Source organism: Cottoperca gobio, chromosome 5, assembly GCF_900634415.1.
Source record: "Cottoperca gobio chromosome 5, fCotGob3.1, whole genome shotgun sequence".
In the NCBI taxonomy this organism is placed as follows: domain Eukaryota; kingdom Metazoa; phylum Chordata; class Actinopteri; order Perciformes; family Bovichtidae; genus Cottoperca; species Cottoperca gobio.
In genome coordinates, this window is record NC_041359.1 from 16,018,689 (window position 1) to 16,037,474 (window position 18,786).

Below are 18,786 nucleotides of genomic sequence, written 5' to 3' on the forward strand. Positions count from 1 at the left end.
ATGAGTTTAAAATCTCCTCAGGCCTTTTTTCCAAGTTACGTGCGAATTGAGGGGACGGACAGAGTGTAGTTCTGAGATCGTAGCCCATAGCTGTACTGTTTGTGTGAAATGTAAGTGAGTATGTAGATGGGCAGCAGTCCAAGCATAGATGTATAGATGAATTTGTACCAGTGCAGAGATCTGCGCATTGATAGTGATGTCCAGCTTCTCTATATTTCTCTCGAGTGCATATCAGAGCATTGAGACTTGTATTGGTATATTTTCTCTTTATATAGAGACAATAGAAGTACCGCGATGTATACTGGACTCAACCAAACAGGGAATTTATAAAGTAATCAGAATAACTTGTCGATCATGTAGAAAAGATTATTCTTGTCTGGCACACAGTGAGGCATTTTTTATTATTAGCAGCATGAATGACAAAAGAAACATATTACAATTATTAAAATGTGTCTTTGAACAATATGAACTTTAAACTAAATAGTGTCACACACACCAAAACAGCAGCGTGAGATTTCATATAACTGCACGGAGGGAAACAATGGTTATGGAAAGGTGCTTTATTTCTCCGAACATTACATACATCTTCAGAACATTCTTCATGGCATTAAAACTAGAATATATACATCATTACAAAAACAATACATCATTTGTATAAAACAATATGTACATGGTTTCAGCTCATGGTTGTCTGTACAACAGCAAACACATTAAGCAAAAAGGGGAATATTCATGGAATGATTGCTGCCTTTTTATCTCGTTCACTTCATGTTGCTTCACATTTACTGAAGACAGCTTTAGTGTTGTCAAGATACAAAACTATATGTAATTAAATAGCAACTAAATCTATTTAATATCTAGCCTTGTTTTAGAATAGTGTACAGTAAAGGCCACTGGATATAATTAAAATACCCAATTATTCATCATATCATGATTAAAGGTTTCCTGGCTGCATTTAAAGCTCATAATGGCACAGTAATCACAGTAATGGCAAACAGTAAAAGCCATTTTCTTCAGACAACATTTGGCAAAAAGTTAATAGTAGTCAAGTAATGCAACAATAATGTTTCCATCGATACAAAAAATAAATATCTCAATCACACTAGTTGTTTCGAGTATTTCTTATTTAGTTAGATGACCTCAGACAAATAAAGTGCACGAGGATTCAGTAAGGTTATGTTTTGAGAGAGAAATCTATTGGAATTTAAATGTACTTCATGAAACAAAATTGACATTTTAAAAATGTGTTGTCAGATTACAGACCTTCCTATGAAAATATGATTCCTTTTGTTGAATATGACTTCACCTCTTTCATGTTGTGGAATGCAATTTATGATGCGACGCATGATCTGTTGTACATGTGCAATACATTCACCTTGGTTAAGCTCACAAAAATAATAAATAAAATGCAATAATAAAAACATAAAGAGCAATCAAACAATCATCTGCACAGTGCCTTTAGTAACTCTCCCTAAAATGTCCAGGTCCACCAGAAGAACTCTGCTGCTATTGGACACATCATTTATTCTCTTGGTCTGATTGTAATCAGTAAAACTCAGTGTTACAAAATGTAAATAAATATCACACATGTAAATAACATCCTATTTAGCAAACACGAAATGTCACTGGGCTGTCACTTTGTCCCCCCAAAAAAAAAGATTCACAAGAAAAATCACTGTCGCTCAACCATCTCTATTAAATATTATCTTTATAAGAATAGTTTGACATTTTAGGAAATACGCTTATTTGCAGAGAGTTAGATGAGAAGAGCGATACCTCTCTCGGATCTGTTAAAAATATGGCTATCGACAGCAGCCAGTTAGCTTAGCTTAGCATAAAGACTAGAAAACATGGGAAAACAGCTGGCCTGGCTCCGTCTAAAGGTAACAAAATCCGCCTTCCAGCACTTCTAAAGCTCACCAACCACAACTTTATATCTTGTTTGTGGAAAAACATTAATTCGCCGGAATAGTCCGGCCCGTACGATGTGGAGTTGTGGTTTTTCCCACTTTGGTTTTTATACAAAGATATACCTTCTTAATTAGTGAGCTTTAGAGCTTTTTCCCTAAATGTCGAACTATTCCTTTACCAGACAGGTCCACATGTTCAGGAAACCCATCAATTCAAGTCATCTAAAACACACTCTGTCAAACAGCAGATAAAAACTGATTAACAGTGTTTAGACGTAAAAACAAAAAAAAGAAGTAATCCTGAAGCGCTGCATGAGTATGAAGAAAATACAAACTGAGCTGTGACGTTTCAAATTTACAGAGAAATACTGAAATTATTTGAGTGAAAAACACATTGAATATGAATCCTCGAGACTGTGTCAAGAAGGTTTAACAGGTTATTGGTGGATACTTTTTCCAATACCACCCTGTTGTTAAGTAGAGAAAAAGAAACAGCCCTAGTGATGAGAATGCAGCAGAAGCAGCTACAGTTAAATATGGCCACCTACGTACGAGTCACCTGGTCTTCCTTCACACTGCTGAACCTTCACATGATAAGAAGAAAATCTAACATCTTTCCTGAGTGTTTTCTCCTACCTGCACTGGCACTCCCTCCCTCCTCCACCCCCTCCTCCTCCTCCTCCTCTAACTACACATCATAAACCTGGGTGGTGGATGTGGTGGGCACGGCGGCACTACTCAGTGGTGATGTCGCAGAGGGCCGCTCCCTTCTGACATATCTTGGCTTCCTCACTTCAAAAGAAACACAAAACAAAAGGCAACATATAGTCACCTGCGAGGAAAAACAAGAGGAGACAAGCACTGGAAACACTAATAGTGTCTTTGAGTTCACTTCTAGCAGGTTTTCATTTAAGAAGAACCTTTAAGCCCTTTGTTTTGTGAGTACAAGACTGTCATCAGTTCTCAAATATTTAACACTCCTCACCAATGTTGCTAAATACTCCTATGTAATGTTTTGACTGCTTTGCATTACTCATGGCTTCACATACTCTTACAACCTGTTCAGCAGAGAGTCAGAGAGTCACAACAGGTAGTATACAATGAAGATAGTGAAGTCGTCTTACCTGTCGAGGAGGGGATCATGACAGCCTAGAAGTGAAAGAAACACAGAAAGGTATTTACATTGCTGAGACAATAAATTACAGTCGTTACACAAAGCTCCAAATATACTCTAGTGTGTGATTCTGTGAAAAAAAACAATAAAATAGACTTACTGTTTCACTTGGTTGGAATATGAAGGCTGTAAAAGTAGACATGATATTGTTACATTTGAGTTTAACTGAATGAAAATCAATTATCACTAAAGCATAGCAATACCGTTGTTCTTCCATGCTTTATTATATTGAATTTAATGAGTGTGTTGGGTCGACAAAACCCTGCTTGTATATAATTACAGTGCATCAGAGACGTGCAGTGCTTATTACCCTTGTTGCGGCGGTAGAAGATGTTTGGGAGTCTGTTGGAGCGTTTGAGGTAGAAAAAGGAGGCAACAGAGAGGATCAGGAACAGGCTGATCAACAGTGTTCCCAGAAGAAGAGAAGCCGCCACACCCGGCCCTCCTGCTCAGAAACATTAGCACAAATTATGAAAGATATTGGTGAATATCTTAGCTGCTTAAAAAATGTCACACACATCTCTTTACACGTGGAAAGGTCTACTATTACCTCATTTCAATTGCAAACTCATAATAAATACTGACTATATTACCCCTCATAACATCGATTCCTTTTTTGACTCTTATGCTTGAAACTGAATTAAAAAAATAATCCTAGAAACATTACAGAAAAGGCCAATAAATATTATTACAAATAAGGAAATGAGTAAATCAGTCCATGACTGTGGATGTGATATCTTACCAATTTTAGGAATGACAGTAGTTACGGTTGTGTGATTCTTTCTCTCCACTGTATAGTCTGGTGAGCACGCAAAGAGGGCAAATAAATAAATAAAAACATGTAACATTCAGATCTGTATCCATTTAAAAACAGACTGTTCCCTGTCCTTACTGTAGGTGCAGACTGTTATGTTCTCCAGGTCCACAGCTGCTGAGTCACAGAATATGCAAACAGTGTTGCTGTTCTCAAGGACACGCAAGAAGCATCCTGAAGGAGTGAAAACAAGAACATATTTCACCCTTTGGTACCCTTGTGCCAACAAACCATTAATTCCACCTGCGCAATTCAATATTTACAGGATGAAAGTGACATGAAATAAATGACATGCAATCACATTTGGTTACATGAATTGCTTTATACATTGTATTTATAGTCAATGTATTTGTATCCACTGGAATATTTGCCGGACTAATCCAGTTTTAAATTTGCCAGTTTAAAATTAACAAAAACTAAAAAGGTTGTTTTCCTTCTCTCTTTTGTTTTTACACATTGCCAAGCATCAAGGGTGAGACACATCTAAAAAATATATATTATAGGGACTTTGGAGGCTTATGTGATTTTATTTATCAAAGTAATCAAAGCATTAATGACAAGAGCATAACTTCACTCTGGTTAATCTCCAACAGATCATGACTAAATAATAGTGATGTTAAAAGGTCAAAACTCTTAGTGACATTCTGCATATGTTTGTGATGGGAAAATACAGGAACTACTAATTGTTAAAACACAGGAGGAACGACAGAGTGTAAACACAGCAGGGGACAGGAGGTGAACTGCTCAATCAAAGAACAGTCCTCAGTCGATTGATTAGCACGTCTAGTACCTGAGTTGATTGATCAGCACATCTGTGTTTACTGTAAACCCCCATCTTGTGTGAACAAATGAAGACTGACCTGGAAGCTCTTCATCACTTCCTATCCTTTGAATTAGGTATAAATACTGAGGCTGGGACAGTTGCTTCTCTGAGCAACACATGGCAGCCTTACAATCTGTATGTGTGTGAGTTTGATCATTCTTTGTATGTATAAACTCAGCTCCTTCTTGCAAGAATATAGATGAAACCCTTTTATTTGATTTGGATCCTGACTTCGTGGTGTTATTAGGAATATTTTTCCAACAGTTTGCCAACTTGAATCAGAGCTTTGAAAACGTCCACATTACCTGGTTCACAGTGGGTGTCATTCGAACATGAATTGTTCGCTCTCTGTTTCTCGCCGCAGCACTCAAGCGAGTTCTGATGTAAAGCCTACGGATAGAACAGCATTCACAGATTATCAAATCAGCAAGACCTGAACAAAGCACACAAAAGCTCTTTGGCTGAGTAACATCCATTTACTACCTTTGTTACAGGTGTCTCGGGTCTGATAAGAATCACAGTTGCAGCCAAGACCAAAAGGAATGACAGAGCCATACTCGAAGCCTTAAAGATCAAACAGACCCGAGTTAGATACACATCAATGGCTTTGAGGAGGCACACTGAAGGACACACACCTTCACCTGTTAAGTCCTACAGGAAAGAAGACTGATCAAACAAAACACAATTTGGCTGGTTGGGAATTTATCTAATACATGTATCACACTTAATATATATTTTATTATCAGTTTAATAATTCTAATCATTTGGTGGAATCTGCGTTTTATTGAACAAACTAATAACAAAGGCCGGTATCAAACTTCCATACTGTGTGGAAACCGTTGATATCAAATGCCTCCATGGTCACATTTGTCATCTTGATAACTTATTCTTTAATTACATACTTAGTGATTTAAATCCCAATCTTGACGATAAACTGTATATCATTTAGGCCCGTAGAGGTTATAGTTTGTCGACAACATGAAATATTTGTTTAGCTTCTTCTGGTAATTGAAAAAAATGGTATTGTAGAAGAAAACGATTCATTTTCTTAAAGTAAGGTCGCAGTTTTAACGGTATATCAAAACTTGAGCATCTATCTTGCCGATTCTGCACTGGTATCAAAAAATTTAAACAATCGTCAACCCTTTTAATAACATTTGAGGTGTCTCACAAGGCTCATATTGTTTTTATTTAGAGTTAATTTACAGGTTTTACTAAACACCATGTCACAAAACAGTGTCAGAAATTTGAGATGAATGTCTAAATTGGTCTCTTATAAACAAACTATGAAAACGTAACGTTTCAAAGACTGCATGACCTTCGATTATTGGCACAAACACACAGATGGCTCATTTAATCTAACGTTATAGGCCAATGCAGCACGTGAAGATTATAAAATAGCAGTGTTATTTAGATCAGCTCTCAGAGTTTCAGCAGTTTGGTAGAATTGTGTGTATTCTTACTCTGCTGTTAATTAGAAGTTGCCTTTTTTTCCCCTCTTTTTATATTTTTATAACTGATTTCTGTTAATGTAGATTGTTTAGGCCAAGAAGTTTTAAGTTTATGTTCACAATTTAAAAATACTCAAAAATATTACAGATAGCAAATCATATACAGTGCAGAGGCTGAAAACACACTTGGATCATTTGAAACCTCCACCTAAATAATGTTAAAATTTCACAATATTGTTAGTAGTGGTGAAATGCTGCCCCCTATTTATTTGGCGCATGCGGACAGGCATTAACCTACACATTGCACCTTTAACTTTGACGATATCACAATACACTCACAGGTTAAATCCCCTTTTGGGTGAGGAAAGGTTAAACACATTTTTTTATATTGATCAGTGTTGCATCCAAACTATAACGTTACAGATAAGTCACCCACAACCACAAGAGTTTAAATACATACACAGCTGACTTTCCTGCATATCTTTACGATACAACTTTTAACAACTTAATTTTTAATATATTGAATAATTTATTGGTAACGTTTAAGCGTTAAGCAACATTTTTAATGACTCAGAAAAATTGCATGCAATGTGCCAACGTCAGTTGAGTTACACAGGACACAGCAAGGTGTTTAGCTAGCTAGCACCTGTCACTGGGATGAAGTTAGGTCGTCAGACAGAGCTAAAATAATGATATCAGCGTTAGAGAGGCAGATTTGATCATCTATTACAATCTTTTTTACACATTGGGTATGTTTACAATCACAGACTGAACAGCTGCACATAATAAAAAGTTAACTCACCAGCCAAACACTAGGCTTTGGTCTGACCAAACTCCTAGGTGTGATTTATTCAGCGTCAGGTTGGCTCTGCTGCAGAGGTATTGTCACAAAGTCACTGATAGTTTTGGCAGATTTGTTATCAGCACACCTCCGCAGTTCAACCACAGACAGTCCTCAGTGCGTAGCTCATAGCTACCTGATTCCATTTAGTACGCACACTTCCGGGTACGATTTTCAAAATAAAACCCGCACTTTCTTATCCTTCATTCATTCATTAGAAAGCATAACAAGAAAAAAATACAAATTAGGTTTCAAATTAATATAAAAAATATACTACTACAACAACTACTACTACTAAAAATATAATAATAATACATAATAATATATAAATATATATAATATATGCATATATATATTATTATTCATATTATTGCCAATCCATAAATCTGCATATAATCTAGACAATGAAAACATAAAAAATGTGTAAAGAGAAGTGAAGAAGACACAGGTTTATACAACGGAAGAAAACTAAGCTAAAATAATTTTGAAAAAATACAACAAAAAGAAGTATACAAAATAAGCAGAAAAACTAAGCAATCCATTAAAAACAAAGAAAAGAAAGAAAAACAAAACAGGGAACAATTAGAAGAAGAAATATATATATATATATATATATATATATATATATATATATATATATATATATATATATATATATATATATATATACATATATGACAAGAAATAATTAGACATCATAAATTAAATGTGATGACAATTTCCTTTTATTAATTTTCTGAGGATACTGAGTTCTTGATAACATGTACTTTGGCTTTCTATATCTGTACACCACGATATCTGAGGTCAAGTGACTGGCCATGTTTTGTTCTGTGAAAAGAAAGGTGAGGATGATCAACCTGTCTAGAATTTGGGAATTTAATTAGAAGAAGGTGCAATAGTATTAATATTAATAGGAGTAGTTGGTCTTTAATTAACATTAAATGGTCACTAGTCAGTCATACAGTGCCATCCAAAACTATTGGAACAGTGAGGCCAATTCCTTTATTTTTGCTGTACACTGAAAACAATTGAGTTTGACTTCAAAAGATGAATACGAGAAAAAAAAAGATCAGTCTTTCAGCTTCTATTTCCAGGTATTTACATCTAGATCAGTTAAACAACTTAGAAGATAGCACTTTTTATTTGAACCCATCCATTTTTCAAGTGAGCAAAAGTATAGGAACATGTGACTGACAGGTGTTTTTTGTTGCCCAGGTGTGTCCTGTACATTGATTATTCAAACAATAAATAGCACTGAACGTCAGCTTTTGCCTATACAGACTGTATTTATAGTTTTAAAGGTGTAACCAACATGGAGACCAGAGAGCTGTCTATGGGAGAAAAGCAAACAGTTTTGAAACTGAGAGAAGATGGAAAATCAATCAGAGCCAATGCACAAACATTGTCCATAGTCAGTACAACCATTTGGAATGTCCTGAAGAAGAAAGAAACCACCTGTATTGTATTGTATTGTACTGAGCAATAGATGTCGAACTGGTAGAACAAGGAAAACATCAGCAGTTGATGACAGAAAAATTGTGAGAACTGTAAAGAAAAACTCTAAAACAACTGTCAGTGACATCACCAACAACCTCCAGAGGGCATGAGTGAAGGTTTCATTAAATTACCTTTCTCACAACAGACATATTAAGTCGTCTTAGCAGGAAAAGAGCATGTGCAATCGATAACAATAATAAGGGCTCCATTACATTTGCCAGCTAGTCAGCATGCTTACCGGGTTAGTATTACTGCACTTGAATTGAATACAGCATTAATAATGGGATTGCATTAATTAATGATATTGGTAACACTTACTTACTATCCGACTGACTGACTAACTGACTAACTGACTAACTAATCAACTAACCAAGCAACTAAATAATTAAATAACTAAATAACTAACCATTTTGAGAACTCATAACTTTAGTGTAAGTGCTGGGGAAATAAATGTTGATAGAGCAAATAAATAAATAAATTCACAAATCTCCTATGAAGTTTTGGTCCTATCAAGTATCTTGGATTTTTACCCGACGGCCCCTGAATACAGCCTGGCCTCACTCTGGAATGTCACATGGCGGGAGTTTAAAATCCTCGCGAGCTTACGTATTGCCTGTTTTCAACGTTCCACTCTTCATCACGGCATCCGCGAACTGTGAGTCAATTTAATAAATATTTTAGCGTTTAATCCACGAGAAACATTGTTCACTACTGAATTTAATATGACTAGTATGTGGTAAAGTTTTGACAAGGTTTTCTAGCTACACAGTTAATGATAACTTAAGTTTAAATGGACTCCATGTTAAATAAAGTTAGGCTAGTGAAGCGCTTTCATTTATGCTAACTGAGCTAACTCATGAATCCAACACATCTGTCAGCAGCTTAATTGGTGCTCTTAGGAAGACACGGCTTGCTTAAATGGCTACTAATGTGTTCTCTTTTCAAACAGGTAATCAAACTCAATGAATCATACGAGGAACATACAAGAAACGCTGAACATCGCAACTGAAAGCAGGTTAGATTACTTAAATTAGCTAATTTACTGAATTATGCCTCCAATTAGCTAATACTTCTTTGCAACTTTGAATAATGCTACATGCAGCTGTGTACAATCATTTTTCATCTGAAAAGCAGTGTAATAACACTTGATAATTAAGCCCTCCATGTGTAGAGCAATGTTTTATGTGTCATTGTCTTTACCTTATTTATACAAACACGTTCTTTGTTTTGTTGCAAAAACAAATAGTTTGTTTTCTTTACTCATTCAAACCTGTGGGGACAACACATTCAACAGGAATGTGGCTACCAGCGGCTATTCCAGTTTCACAGACTCTCAGCTTTTCTTTGGGTCTCAGTTTTGGCCTGAAAATTCTCAAGGCATGTCTCAAGATATGAGTTTGTCACCCAGGACCTCCCAACAAAGTTCACAAGAGGTGAGATTTATCAACTTTCTTACACGTGGTTATTGGTGAGGCAGTGATATCTTTGAGTACCAAAATGCATTGGCAAACCCCTCTAGTGTAATGGCATTACTACTTACATATAGGTTACACTCAGTATAATATTTATTATAAATGAGCTGTGTAATGGGTCTGATGGGACAGCCAAAGGGGGAATTTGCGGGTGTGTAGTACTGGGGGGGGAGAAAAATAAATAAACCTAATGCTACATTGATATGTGCTTTTTGTTCCATAAATAATTTAATACATAAATGTATTAAAATATATATACTGTGTGTGTGTATATATATATATATATATATATATATATATATATATATATATATCAAAAGAGTATCACCTTTACATTATGACAATATACTATAGATAGAATAAATAAAACCACCCTTTCAAGCTCAACAAATGAGATGTTTGTAGGTTTCAACCGTATGACAATATATACTGTGAGACAATAGACATTTCTATCATCAGAGATGTTTCTGTATTGTTTGTTAGTGACTAACAAATATTCTTAAATTGCATTATACAATATTGTGAAACTATTTAGGAGGCCACCTGTTTTTTGTTTTTTTGCATTACATTTTTTCCATTTGGTGGATAGCATACAGTGTACCCTCATCTGGAAAACAATTTATAGGAAAATTAGTGCATACAGTTTTATTAATCATCACTCAGATTATGTGAAAAAATAGTTGCATATCTCATATATCTTTTTTTTTTTTTTAGGGAAGTGATCCAATGTTCTCAAGCAGTTATCACACTAAACCTTTCTTGTTTGGAGATATAAAGAACAAGAGCAAAGCTTTCGGAATACTGGATAAATTTGAAGAGAAAAAGAAAAAGGAAAATGAAGAAACTGACTGGTACATTTCAATATTACTTGAAACATACAATTCATCTTGAATTTATACTTGTGGGATTAATAAACATGTATTTAAATAAAAGTAAGCCTTATCACTTCTGACATTTTCACATCTGTCTTTTTGCTTTAACAGTGATATTTTAGCCAAAGAATGTAGTAATTTTCGAGAAACACTCAACAATGTAAGTGAGGATCGGCATCCATTCTGTTACTTTTTCGATTACAGCTCCGTTTTTTTAGATGTAACATGAAAAAAAAATGCTGCAATGTTTTTCAGATCCAACAACTGGTCGCTGGCACAGAGAGAAATACTGCTGTGTGCCAAGCGGTCCTCCAAAAATTTGACAATTTTTCATCAACATGTAAGTTTCCTTTATTTTTAAGTATTTTTTGAGTTGCTCTCTGCATAGTGTACATCAGGTCAATTTAGTAAAAAGACTGTTATGCAAACATTTATTATTTCCAGTAGATGGTGCTCATTTCCCAATGATTAAACATTAGTCACCCATAATATTTAACTTTAGAAAATGATGAATGGTTCCATAAATGTTTTAATTGTATTGATTCATCGCATTGCATTAAGATCAAAGATATATTTTTTACATGCATTTCTTCCCCTCCATTCATCCCAGTGCAAAATAATCTCAACAGTCTTCAGAGGGACATTTCCCAGCAGTTTGAAATTTTACTGGATAAAGTGAACTCCCAGAAAGAGATGATGACTGAGCTGAAGGAGAGGGTGCAAAAGGTGAATAGTATTCATGTAGCTTATAATCAAGACTGCTGTCATTTCAATGAGGTGAAAGTATATTTTGGTAGCTAAATGGTTCTGATTTAGTGAGTTTATGACTGTTAATTTTTACCATTAAGAGTGGAGACACCACAGCAGAACTTGGTTCAAATCTGCAAAGCTTAAAGAATAGTCTGGCTTGTCTGAGAGAGGAGCAGGAAACACAACGAAACATGCTCGAAGAGGCTCTGAAGCTGCTTAGCACCTTAGTCTCAGAGCCCTCAGCCAAACCCAAACCTGAGAGGGTGACGGACAGTGCCATCCAGACGTCACCAGGGCTGGAACAGCCATTCTCCAACATCCTGCAGGAGAACAAGCTTGAAGGCACACGGCTAACACACAAGTCATACAACCTTGAACACAATCAGGCTGAAGTTTCCCCTTGGGATGCCAGCTCTATCATAGCAAAAAGGAACGTCAATCTGAGAGGCCAAAGGAGGCTCAAAAAGAGACCACTGGTTCTCTCACAAAGGAGTAAGCATACTGTCACGAATGAAAATGGCCAACCTCTCATGAACTGTGACAAAGCAACAAAATGTTTCAATACCTCTCTGTGAGCGTCATGATCCAAATATGGTAACCAGCCAAGACCGTCTCAACCCAGACTGTCAAATACCCCCGAATAGGGAGATCAGATCCATAGCTCACATCACCCCTCTCAGCTGCTGGCCTCAGGACAGCATCAGCTCCGTGTGCCTCGCAGGAATCAAACCCATCTTAGAGAGATTCTCAGCTGAGTCCAAGACTGTGACCTCTGTGAAACCCAAAGGCCTCTGGCAGCTGTTTGACATGGATGGTAATGTTGATTTAGGCCTTTAGAGGATGAGTAAAGGACTCAGAAGAGAGAAGCATTTGCGTTCTTATTTTTGGCATAGAAGCCAGAAATGTTTGTTTTCTATAACCTATGTTATATAAGTTGTAGAGTTACTCAGTTTATTGAAGAATGAACACATTGATAAATGTTTATTGTAGAAGGGTACTAATGACAAGTTTAGGACAGACTGACTCTCAAACACACGTATTTAAAGTTTTCCTGCTGACTTCAAAAATATTGTAACACTTAAGTATCTCTGCTGACTTATGAAAAATCATTTATTCTGTATTTATACTGCTGATTTGACAACAAAAATAAACTTAAAGAATTGAGTGTATTCAAATAAATAACCATTCTCCATAAAATCGCTAAGGTGCAAGCATGTTTATTAGCAGAAAACATTTGCTTTAGCAAGCACACCACAAAAAATGACTTGATTTAATACAATATTCCATTGTATGTGCCAATTTCAATTTACTGTAGTCATTCTGAAGCTTTAGTTTTTTCTTTGCAATAACAGACCAAATACTTTACCAGAATCTTGGTATGAATTGTGCCAAAATCCATAATAACTTGAGATTCAACGATTAGTCGATTGACAAATGAATCGGTATTATCGTTTCATACATTTGTTAAGCAAAAATACATAATTTTCTGGATTGAGTCTCTTAAATGGGCCGATTTGCTATCTTTCAGCAATTAATCAACTAAAGGCCCTGTCACACATATCTGTATGACAGAAACGTATGCCGGCGCATACGGAATATTGGCAATAGGTTGATATAAATTAAGGGTAAGTTGTGATCGTTTGAAGGATGCAGACGTTACGCCGAACACGGCAGACATACACAGTTCCGTATGGCTGACACATTTTTAGCTAATTTTCATATATGCTGGCATGTTTCTGAGTCCAAATACGTCCAACTTTTCCACAGCGGTGTTGTAGCTAATGTATATATAACTAATACATAACAAATTATTATACGTATGTCAAACATTGATAGCGTATCACTTATTTAAAACGTATCAGAGCGTCTGGCCAACGGAGCTGGAAAAGTGCCATCTGGTTCACGTCATGCTGATGCTGGAGAACGGCTAACATGCTGAACGCTAGCTGTACTGTAGAAACACGTTTAATAAGTTACTCCGTCGTCAGGCATCATCTTAACATAGGGTAGGAATAGGTTATCCACTCGTTATCAATACAGTGGCTGTAGGATTCACCGTCAGCCGACGTAGCCTATATCTAACGTACCTCTAACGTAGTCATGTAGGTATTTACGTACTATATTTACGTAGGTAAGTATTCACCTACGTATTCCGTATTCACGTATGTCTAACGTAACGTAACGTCGGCATATCTTATGAAGCACACGTCGGGTACGTCCGGTAATTTTGAACATGCTCAAAACATCAGCGTTCAACAACGCACCCCAGCGTAACACACTGAGCTCTTAACGAATACTACTTATACCTTACCTTATATCTACGTACACCAGCGCGTTGCCGATATTTTGTATACGCCATATTTTTGTATATCTTATGCATTCGTTGGGTATTCATCTGATACATGTTGTATAAGTAAGTGATGCTCTATCAATAGGTTAGACATGCGTATCTGTATATGTTCACTTTTCTGATCCGATGAGAAGTTGGACGTATTTGGACTCTGACAAATTTTTGTATGCGCCGGCATACGTTTCTGTCCTACGGATATGTGTGACAGGACCTTAACCAAGAAAATAATTTGCAGATTAATCGATAATGAAAATAGTTGTTAGTTGAATATGTAACTATATATTTGTCTGTTTAATGTCGAAGGAAATTATTTCCTGGTGTTGCTGATAATTCTGTGCGCCACACAGCTGCAGGTTTCAGGTGATCAAAATCTGCAGGTGTTTCACAATAAGATAAAAAATTACAAATAGTGTATTTACAAATGATCTTTCTATTCTCATTAACATGAGAATGTCTCATAGCAGCATGCAAACTATTAACTGCAGATCCTCTTTCATGCAGGAACAAATTAATGCCTTTGGCCCAGCAATAAGTGCATTAATAATTAATTTCCTTCGCTAATTCTTCCACTCAGACATTGACCTCATTCAACAGGGGTGTCACTGTTTAACTAAGTCTGCAGGTGGAGACATGAGTGCCCTTGGGTTGAGATTTGCCACTAAGCAGACGTCATAGTTGTCATGCATCAGAGCGTGCCGAGCCACCACTGTCCACCGGCTCTCCCATGGGTCCAGCTCCAAAATGTCCTTTGTTATATCATCATGACGATCTAAAAGTAGTTATGAAGCAGAATACAGTCACTTGGAAACATTTTTTTAATACTTTCATTCATTGGTTATGGATATTCTTTCATTACCTGCTCCTTTGTAGTATCCACACACATAGATCTTGCCTCCCACCACTCCTGCGTTGGAGGCATTTGTGCGCAGGGAGAGTTGTGCAAATGGAAGAGGAGGTCCATCCCTCCAGTTATTCTCATCTGGGTTGTAGATCTCCACAGCATCGAGGCAGTGGCGTGATTGCCCACGGTCCACACCCATGCATCCAATACCTCCTGCAAAATAGGTATTTTATCAGCAAATGGCATCATTTCAACGAATTACAATCTAAATCAATAGTTTAATTCATGCAGCAGGATTAAGGCTGTCACGATATCAGATTTTCACTACATGATTATTGTGATGATATTTATCTAGAAAGATTTTTTTAAATAAATAATTTAAATTCATGTAGAGTATATAGAGTTGGAGCGAGAGTCTAACCATAACTGCACAAGTGTTTATAAAAGAACATTTACACTACTGGATAGTGAAAAGGCTAACGGATGAACTGATAAACAAAAACTCCACAAGGCCGAACCTCTGCCAACACAATATAGTCGTGTGTATTTTAACATATCAATACTAAGTGTCACAATTATCGCTAATACCGGTATATCGAGACACCACTAAGCACAATAGTGTGTCTATATATGCTTACCAAATGAAATTGAAAATAAAACGGATCAAATAATCTTACCCATCACAAAGATTTCACCATTGAGTGCAACAGCACTGCAGCGGTACTTTGAGTACTTCATGGGGCCGAGCTCCGTCCACTTATTTGTGTTTGAATCATACTCCAGGAGGCGGTTACTAAGACGGTCAGGGCTCATCATCCGTCCGGTGTGACTGGTTGAAGGGGAGGGAGGGTGAGACAAAGCAGAGCAGGTGCAGTCAGTGAGGAGACACATACTGATACTCAGAGTTTGCGCAGGCCCTTTTAAAAATTAAATCGTCTGAAATTTAGGCCTTAAAAAGGTCTAAAAAGTGTTTATTTTCCACTCGGCAGGAAAACAGAATCACAATTGAAAAATAAAGGTTTTCCCCCCCAGTCAGAATTTGTCCTGAGCACATCCATGAAACGCTCCATTGGATTCAGGATTTAGATGGTTGAAACCTGCAGAAACCCTGATACTGTTGGCGCTCATATTAAATGTGTTAATGGAGTCTGATTTTGTAGATTTCGCAATAAATGTTAAGAAGTTACCACGTGGGTAAATGTATTTTGACATCACCTGTGGTGTTCGACCACCTATCACATAAAGGCGCTCTTTCATCCCGACCACGCTATGATAGGCTAAAGGCATAGGCAGGGGGGCCGCACTGCGCCACGGTCCTCCTTGCAGAGACCATCGCTCCACACAGTTGGTTATGAGAAACTGGTTCTTCAGCTTCATCTGCCCACCCAGCAGGTACAGAGTGTCACCCAGTGACGCCAGAGCGTATGAATCACGGTACTCCGCTGAGGTCAGACACTCCCAACTTCCTTGGGCCTCTACTTTGTACCTGGAAACCCAAGATGACAATCATTACCATCTTTGTGGGGCAAGAAAATACAGATTTATTAAATGTGTCACCTAATATCTTACCTGTAAATCTCAACATTCATGTCCTTCTGTCGGGCCAGTCTGCGTGCACCTGCCTCTCCTGCCACTATAATGTCATTTCTTTCAGTTACAACCCCGGCACACACGTACCCCAGAGCCTCTGCATAGCGAGGTGAAGTGATGTAGTAGGTTTGGCCTGTGGATGGGGCATAGCAGAAGCTACGTTCAGTATAGTTGCCATATCGTGATCTAATCCCACCACTGTCGTTTCCAAGACAAAGCAGCAGATCTGTTGTCTCCATGCCGTAGCGCAGCTTTAGTTTGCGTGGTGCAGCTGAGGGATGCATCGCTGTGGCATCCATGGCTTGATTGAGCATCTCTAGACATTCAGCATCAGATAGCAGGGCCGTGTTCCTCTTCATCGCCTCTCTTAAATAGTCAGGGTTTATCAGTGGCAGACGGACCTTCCTCAGGAGCGCTGGAAGGTGCAGGTTACGAACCTCTCCATCCATCAGAGTGCAGTGTTTGACCCAGCGAAGCACCACATCCAGGATGGTCTCTTCTCGTGAAATATTAAGGTCATCAGAGGTCAACAGCTTTCCCAGCTGATGGGCCTCCAGCTCCAGGACCTCCTCATTTTGGCAGACTTGGACAAAGTGCTGCCTCAGGAAGAGCTGAGCATGGTCAGCCAAATCCTCAGCACCGAGATCACGGGCAAAGTAATACACACCGAGGCAGTTGGAGGCATCCATGTTCTCGGTCATGTGCAGCCGGCAGCGACTGAAGACATCGTCCATCTGCAGAAGAAAAGCTGCTATAGAGATGCCTTGTACATTGGCGTTAGTGAGAGGAAGATCTGAGCAGTACATGTAGTCCAAGAGGAGGGCCAGGCTGTCTGCAGGGGTGTCACGCAGAAATATTTCTCTGGTGTGGCACTCACGCAGGCCGCACGTGAACATTACGTGGAAGTATGGGCTAAAGGCGGATAGAACGACCCGGTGACAGGGAAAGCTGATGCCCTCAGCAACCAGCACCACGTCTGTCAGATGCTCACTCTCCCTCATCTTCCTCAGCTGGTTCAGCAGCACCAGTCCATGTTTAGATGAAAGATCCATTTTGCCTCAACTTTTTAGTTACAACAATATTTACAAATTTATGAAGTTTTATGCACTCTGAACACTTGGTCAGGAGATTGTCTCTGGAAAAAACAAAAACAAATATCCATCAATATTATGTCACACAGCAGATTAATAAGCACAGGCTAGTGGTACTAGTAATACTAAAACTGCTAGTCAAATCAACTTAATTTATGCACATTTGTTGATCTTAAGTATCCTCACAATGAAAATGTAGATGTAGAGTGAAATACTTTTGCCAAAAAAGAGACAAAACACACAATAAACAAAGTTAAAGATGAATTTAACTGATGGCATTATTACCATTTTCTTTTCTTTAGGTATCGCAATAATATCGTTATTATTAATAATAATGTATTGTTAAACATTGATAATCATGTACTGAAAATCTGATATTGGAACAGCCCTATTTCTAATAAACCACGATTCCTAATTAGCCTTAGAAATAACAAATGGTAGCAAAAAGCCACCATTGTCCATATAACATCTGCACTCTTCTAAGTTAGCACTACATCTGTCCACGTCATACAACATTCTCCTGTAAAAGCCTTACCATAGTCATCAGCTCCTGTTATCTTCGTTCTAAACAGACAAGTAAATGTCCATGCGTTGTTGATGTTGCCGAGTTGTTCGTTCAGAGAGGGTCTGAGCGATTGCGAGACAAAGATATTTACCCCCTCCACTGCTGAGGCCCTCTGAGCTAACAACCCAAAATAGACAGTGTTGTGGCAAACAGCAAGTAGGTCAGAAGGGTTTGAGTGATCAGGAGAGTGTTGGTCTTTAAGACATGAGACAAATATTGTGAATTATTTAGAAATTCCTAATTGGACTCATTGGGATTATGTTGTACTTTGTGATTACAGTAATTCTCCATTCCAGTTTGTTTGCCTCGGTCACGTGCGTGCAGCTCTGGAATGACTGAAATAAACATTGCTTCTAGCTCAGACTCAGATTTCATGACGGCACTCTCTTAAAGGCCCAGTATACTGTATGCCCACTTCTCGCAAAAATATGATTTGTCTACTAACTTCGATTCATACCAACCGATTTGCACCAACTATAATATTATTAACTAAATTATTTTATTTTAATAAATGATATAGTTGCCAAGCATACAAAAAAATATGTAAATAAGTAAAATAATAAAAGTGAATCAAATAAATATAATTTGTAGAATATAGTTGATAACTGATGAATTCATGTCAGAGGATAAATTATACCAATAAAGAAACAACAACCGGGTAGCATAGATACACACAATCGTCTCAGTTATCACATGTAACAAGAGGATCAGTAAAAATGTGTGTGTGTTGTATACCTCACCCAAT

At 37.5% G+C, this 18,786-nt stretch overlaps 3 protein-coding genes across 3 annotated transcripts; 1 reads left to right on the forward strand and 2 right to left on the reverse strand.

Annotated features, from left to right (window-relative positions):
* Positions 1-382: 382 nt before the first annotated feature.
* On the reverse strand, positions 383-7,172 carry c5h1orf159 (chromosome 5 C1orf159 homolog). The gene is made up of 9 exons (XM_029430642.1): positions 6,975-7,172; positions 5,205-5,285; positions 5,027-5,111; positions 3,977-4,072; positions 3,827-3,883; positions 3,395-3,529; positions 3,185-3,210; positions 3,035-3,059; positions 383-2,702 (listed from the first exon to the last, which is right to left on the reverse strand). Exons 2-9 carry the CDS (start codon positions 5,274-5,276, stop codon positions 2,599-2,601), a joined length of 600 nt encoding a protein of 199 aa, XP_029286502.1. The 5' UTR covers positions 5,277-5,285; positions 6,975-7,172; the 3' UTR covers positions 383-2,598.
* Positions 7,173-9,070: 1,898 nt separating this feature from the next.
* On the forward strand, positions 9,071-12,814 carry ccdc36 (coiled-coil domain containing 36). Its single transcript, XM_029432114.1, has 8 exons — positions 9,071-9,165; positions 9,460-9,525; positions 9,805-9,943; positions 10,697-10,833; positions 10,966-11,014; positions 11,110-11,194; positions 11,465-11,580; positions 11,703-12,814. The coding sequence occupies exons 2-8, from the start codon at positions 9,473-9,475 to the stop codon at positions 12,177-12,179; spliced, it is 1,056 nt and encodes a 351-aa protein (XP_029287974.1). The 5' UTR covers positions 9,071-9,165; positions 9,460-9,472; the 3' UTR covers positions 12,180-12,814.
* Positions 12,815-14,113: 1,299 nt separating this feature from the next.
* On the reverse strand, positions 14,114-18,212 carry kbtbd12 (kelch repeat and BTB (POZ) domain containing 12). The gene is given in 7 exon segments (XM_029430739.1): positions 14,114-14,723; positions 14,811-15,008; positions 15,473-15,602; positions 15,604-15,624; positions 16,011-16,281; positions 16,365-17,520; positions 18,012-18,212. Coding segments are annotated over 6 exon segments (1,863 nt in total). The 5' UTR covers positions 17,438-17,520; positions 18,012-18,212; the 3' UTR covers positions 14,114-14,553.
* Positions 18,213-18,786: the final 574 nt, after the last annotated feature.

Excerpts from the sequence above, each read along its gene's own strand:
- c5h1orf159 (XM_029430642.1), bottom strand. The coding sequence starts at position 5,276 with ATGGCTCTGTCATTCCTTTTGGTCTTGGCTGCAACTGTGATTCTTATC. Across the intron at positions 5,112-5,204 it reads CCGAGACACCTGTAACAAAG|GCTTTACATCAGAACTCGCT; the intron begins GTAGTAAATGGA and ends TTCTATCCGTAG. Across the intron at positions 3,884-3,976 it reads CATAACAGTCTGCACCTACA|ACTATACAGTGGAGAGAAAG; the intron begins GTAAGGACAGGG and ends CGTGCTCACCAG.
- ccdc36 (XM_029432114.1), top strand. The coding sequence starts at position 9,473 with ATGAATCATACGAGGAACATACAAGAAACGCTGAACATCGCAACTGAA. Across the intron at positions 10,834-10,965 it reads GAAAATGAAGAAACTGACTG|TGATATTTTAGCCAAAGAAT; the intron begins GTACATTTCAAT and ends TTGCTTTAACAG. Across the intron at positions 11,195-11,464 it reads TGACAATTTTTCATCAACAT|TGCAAAATAATCTCAACAGT; the intron begins GTAAGTTTCCTT and ends CATTCATCCCAG.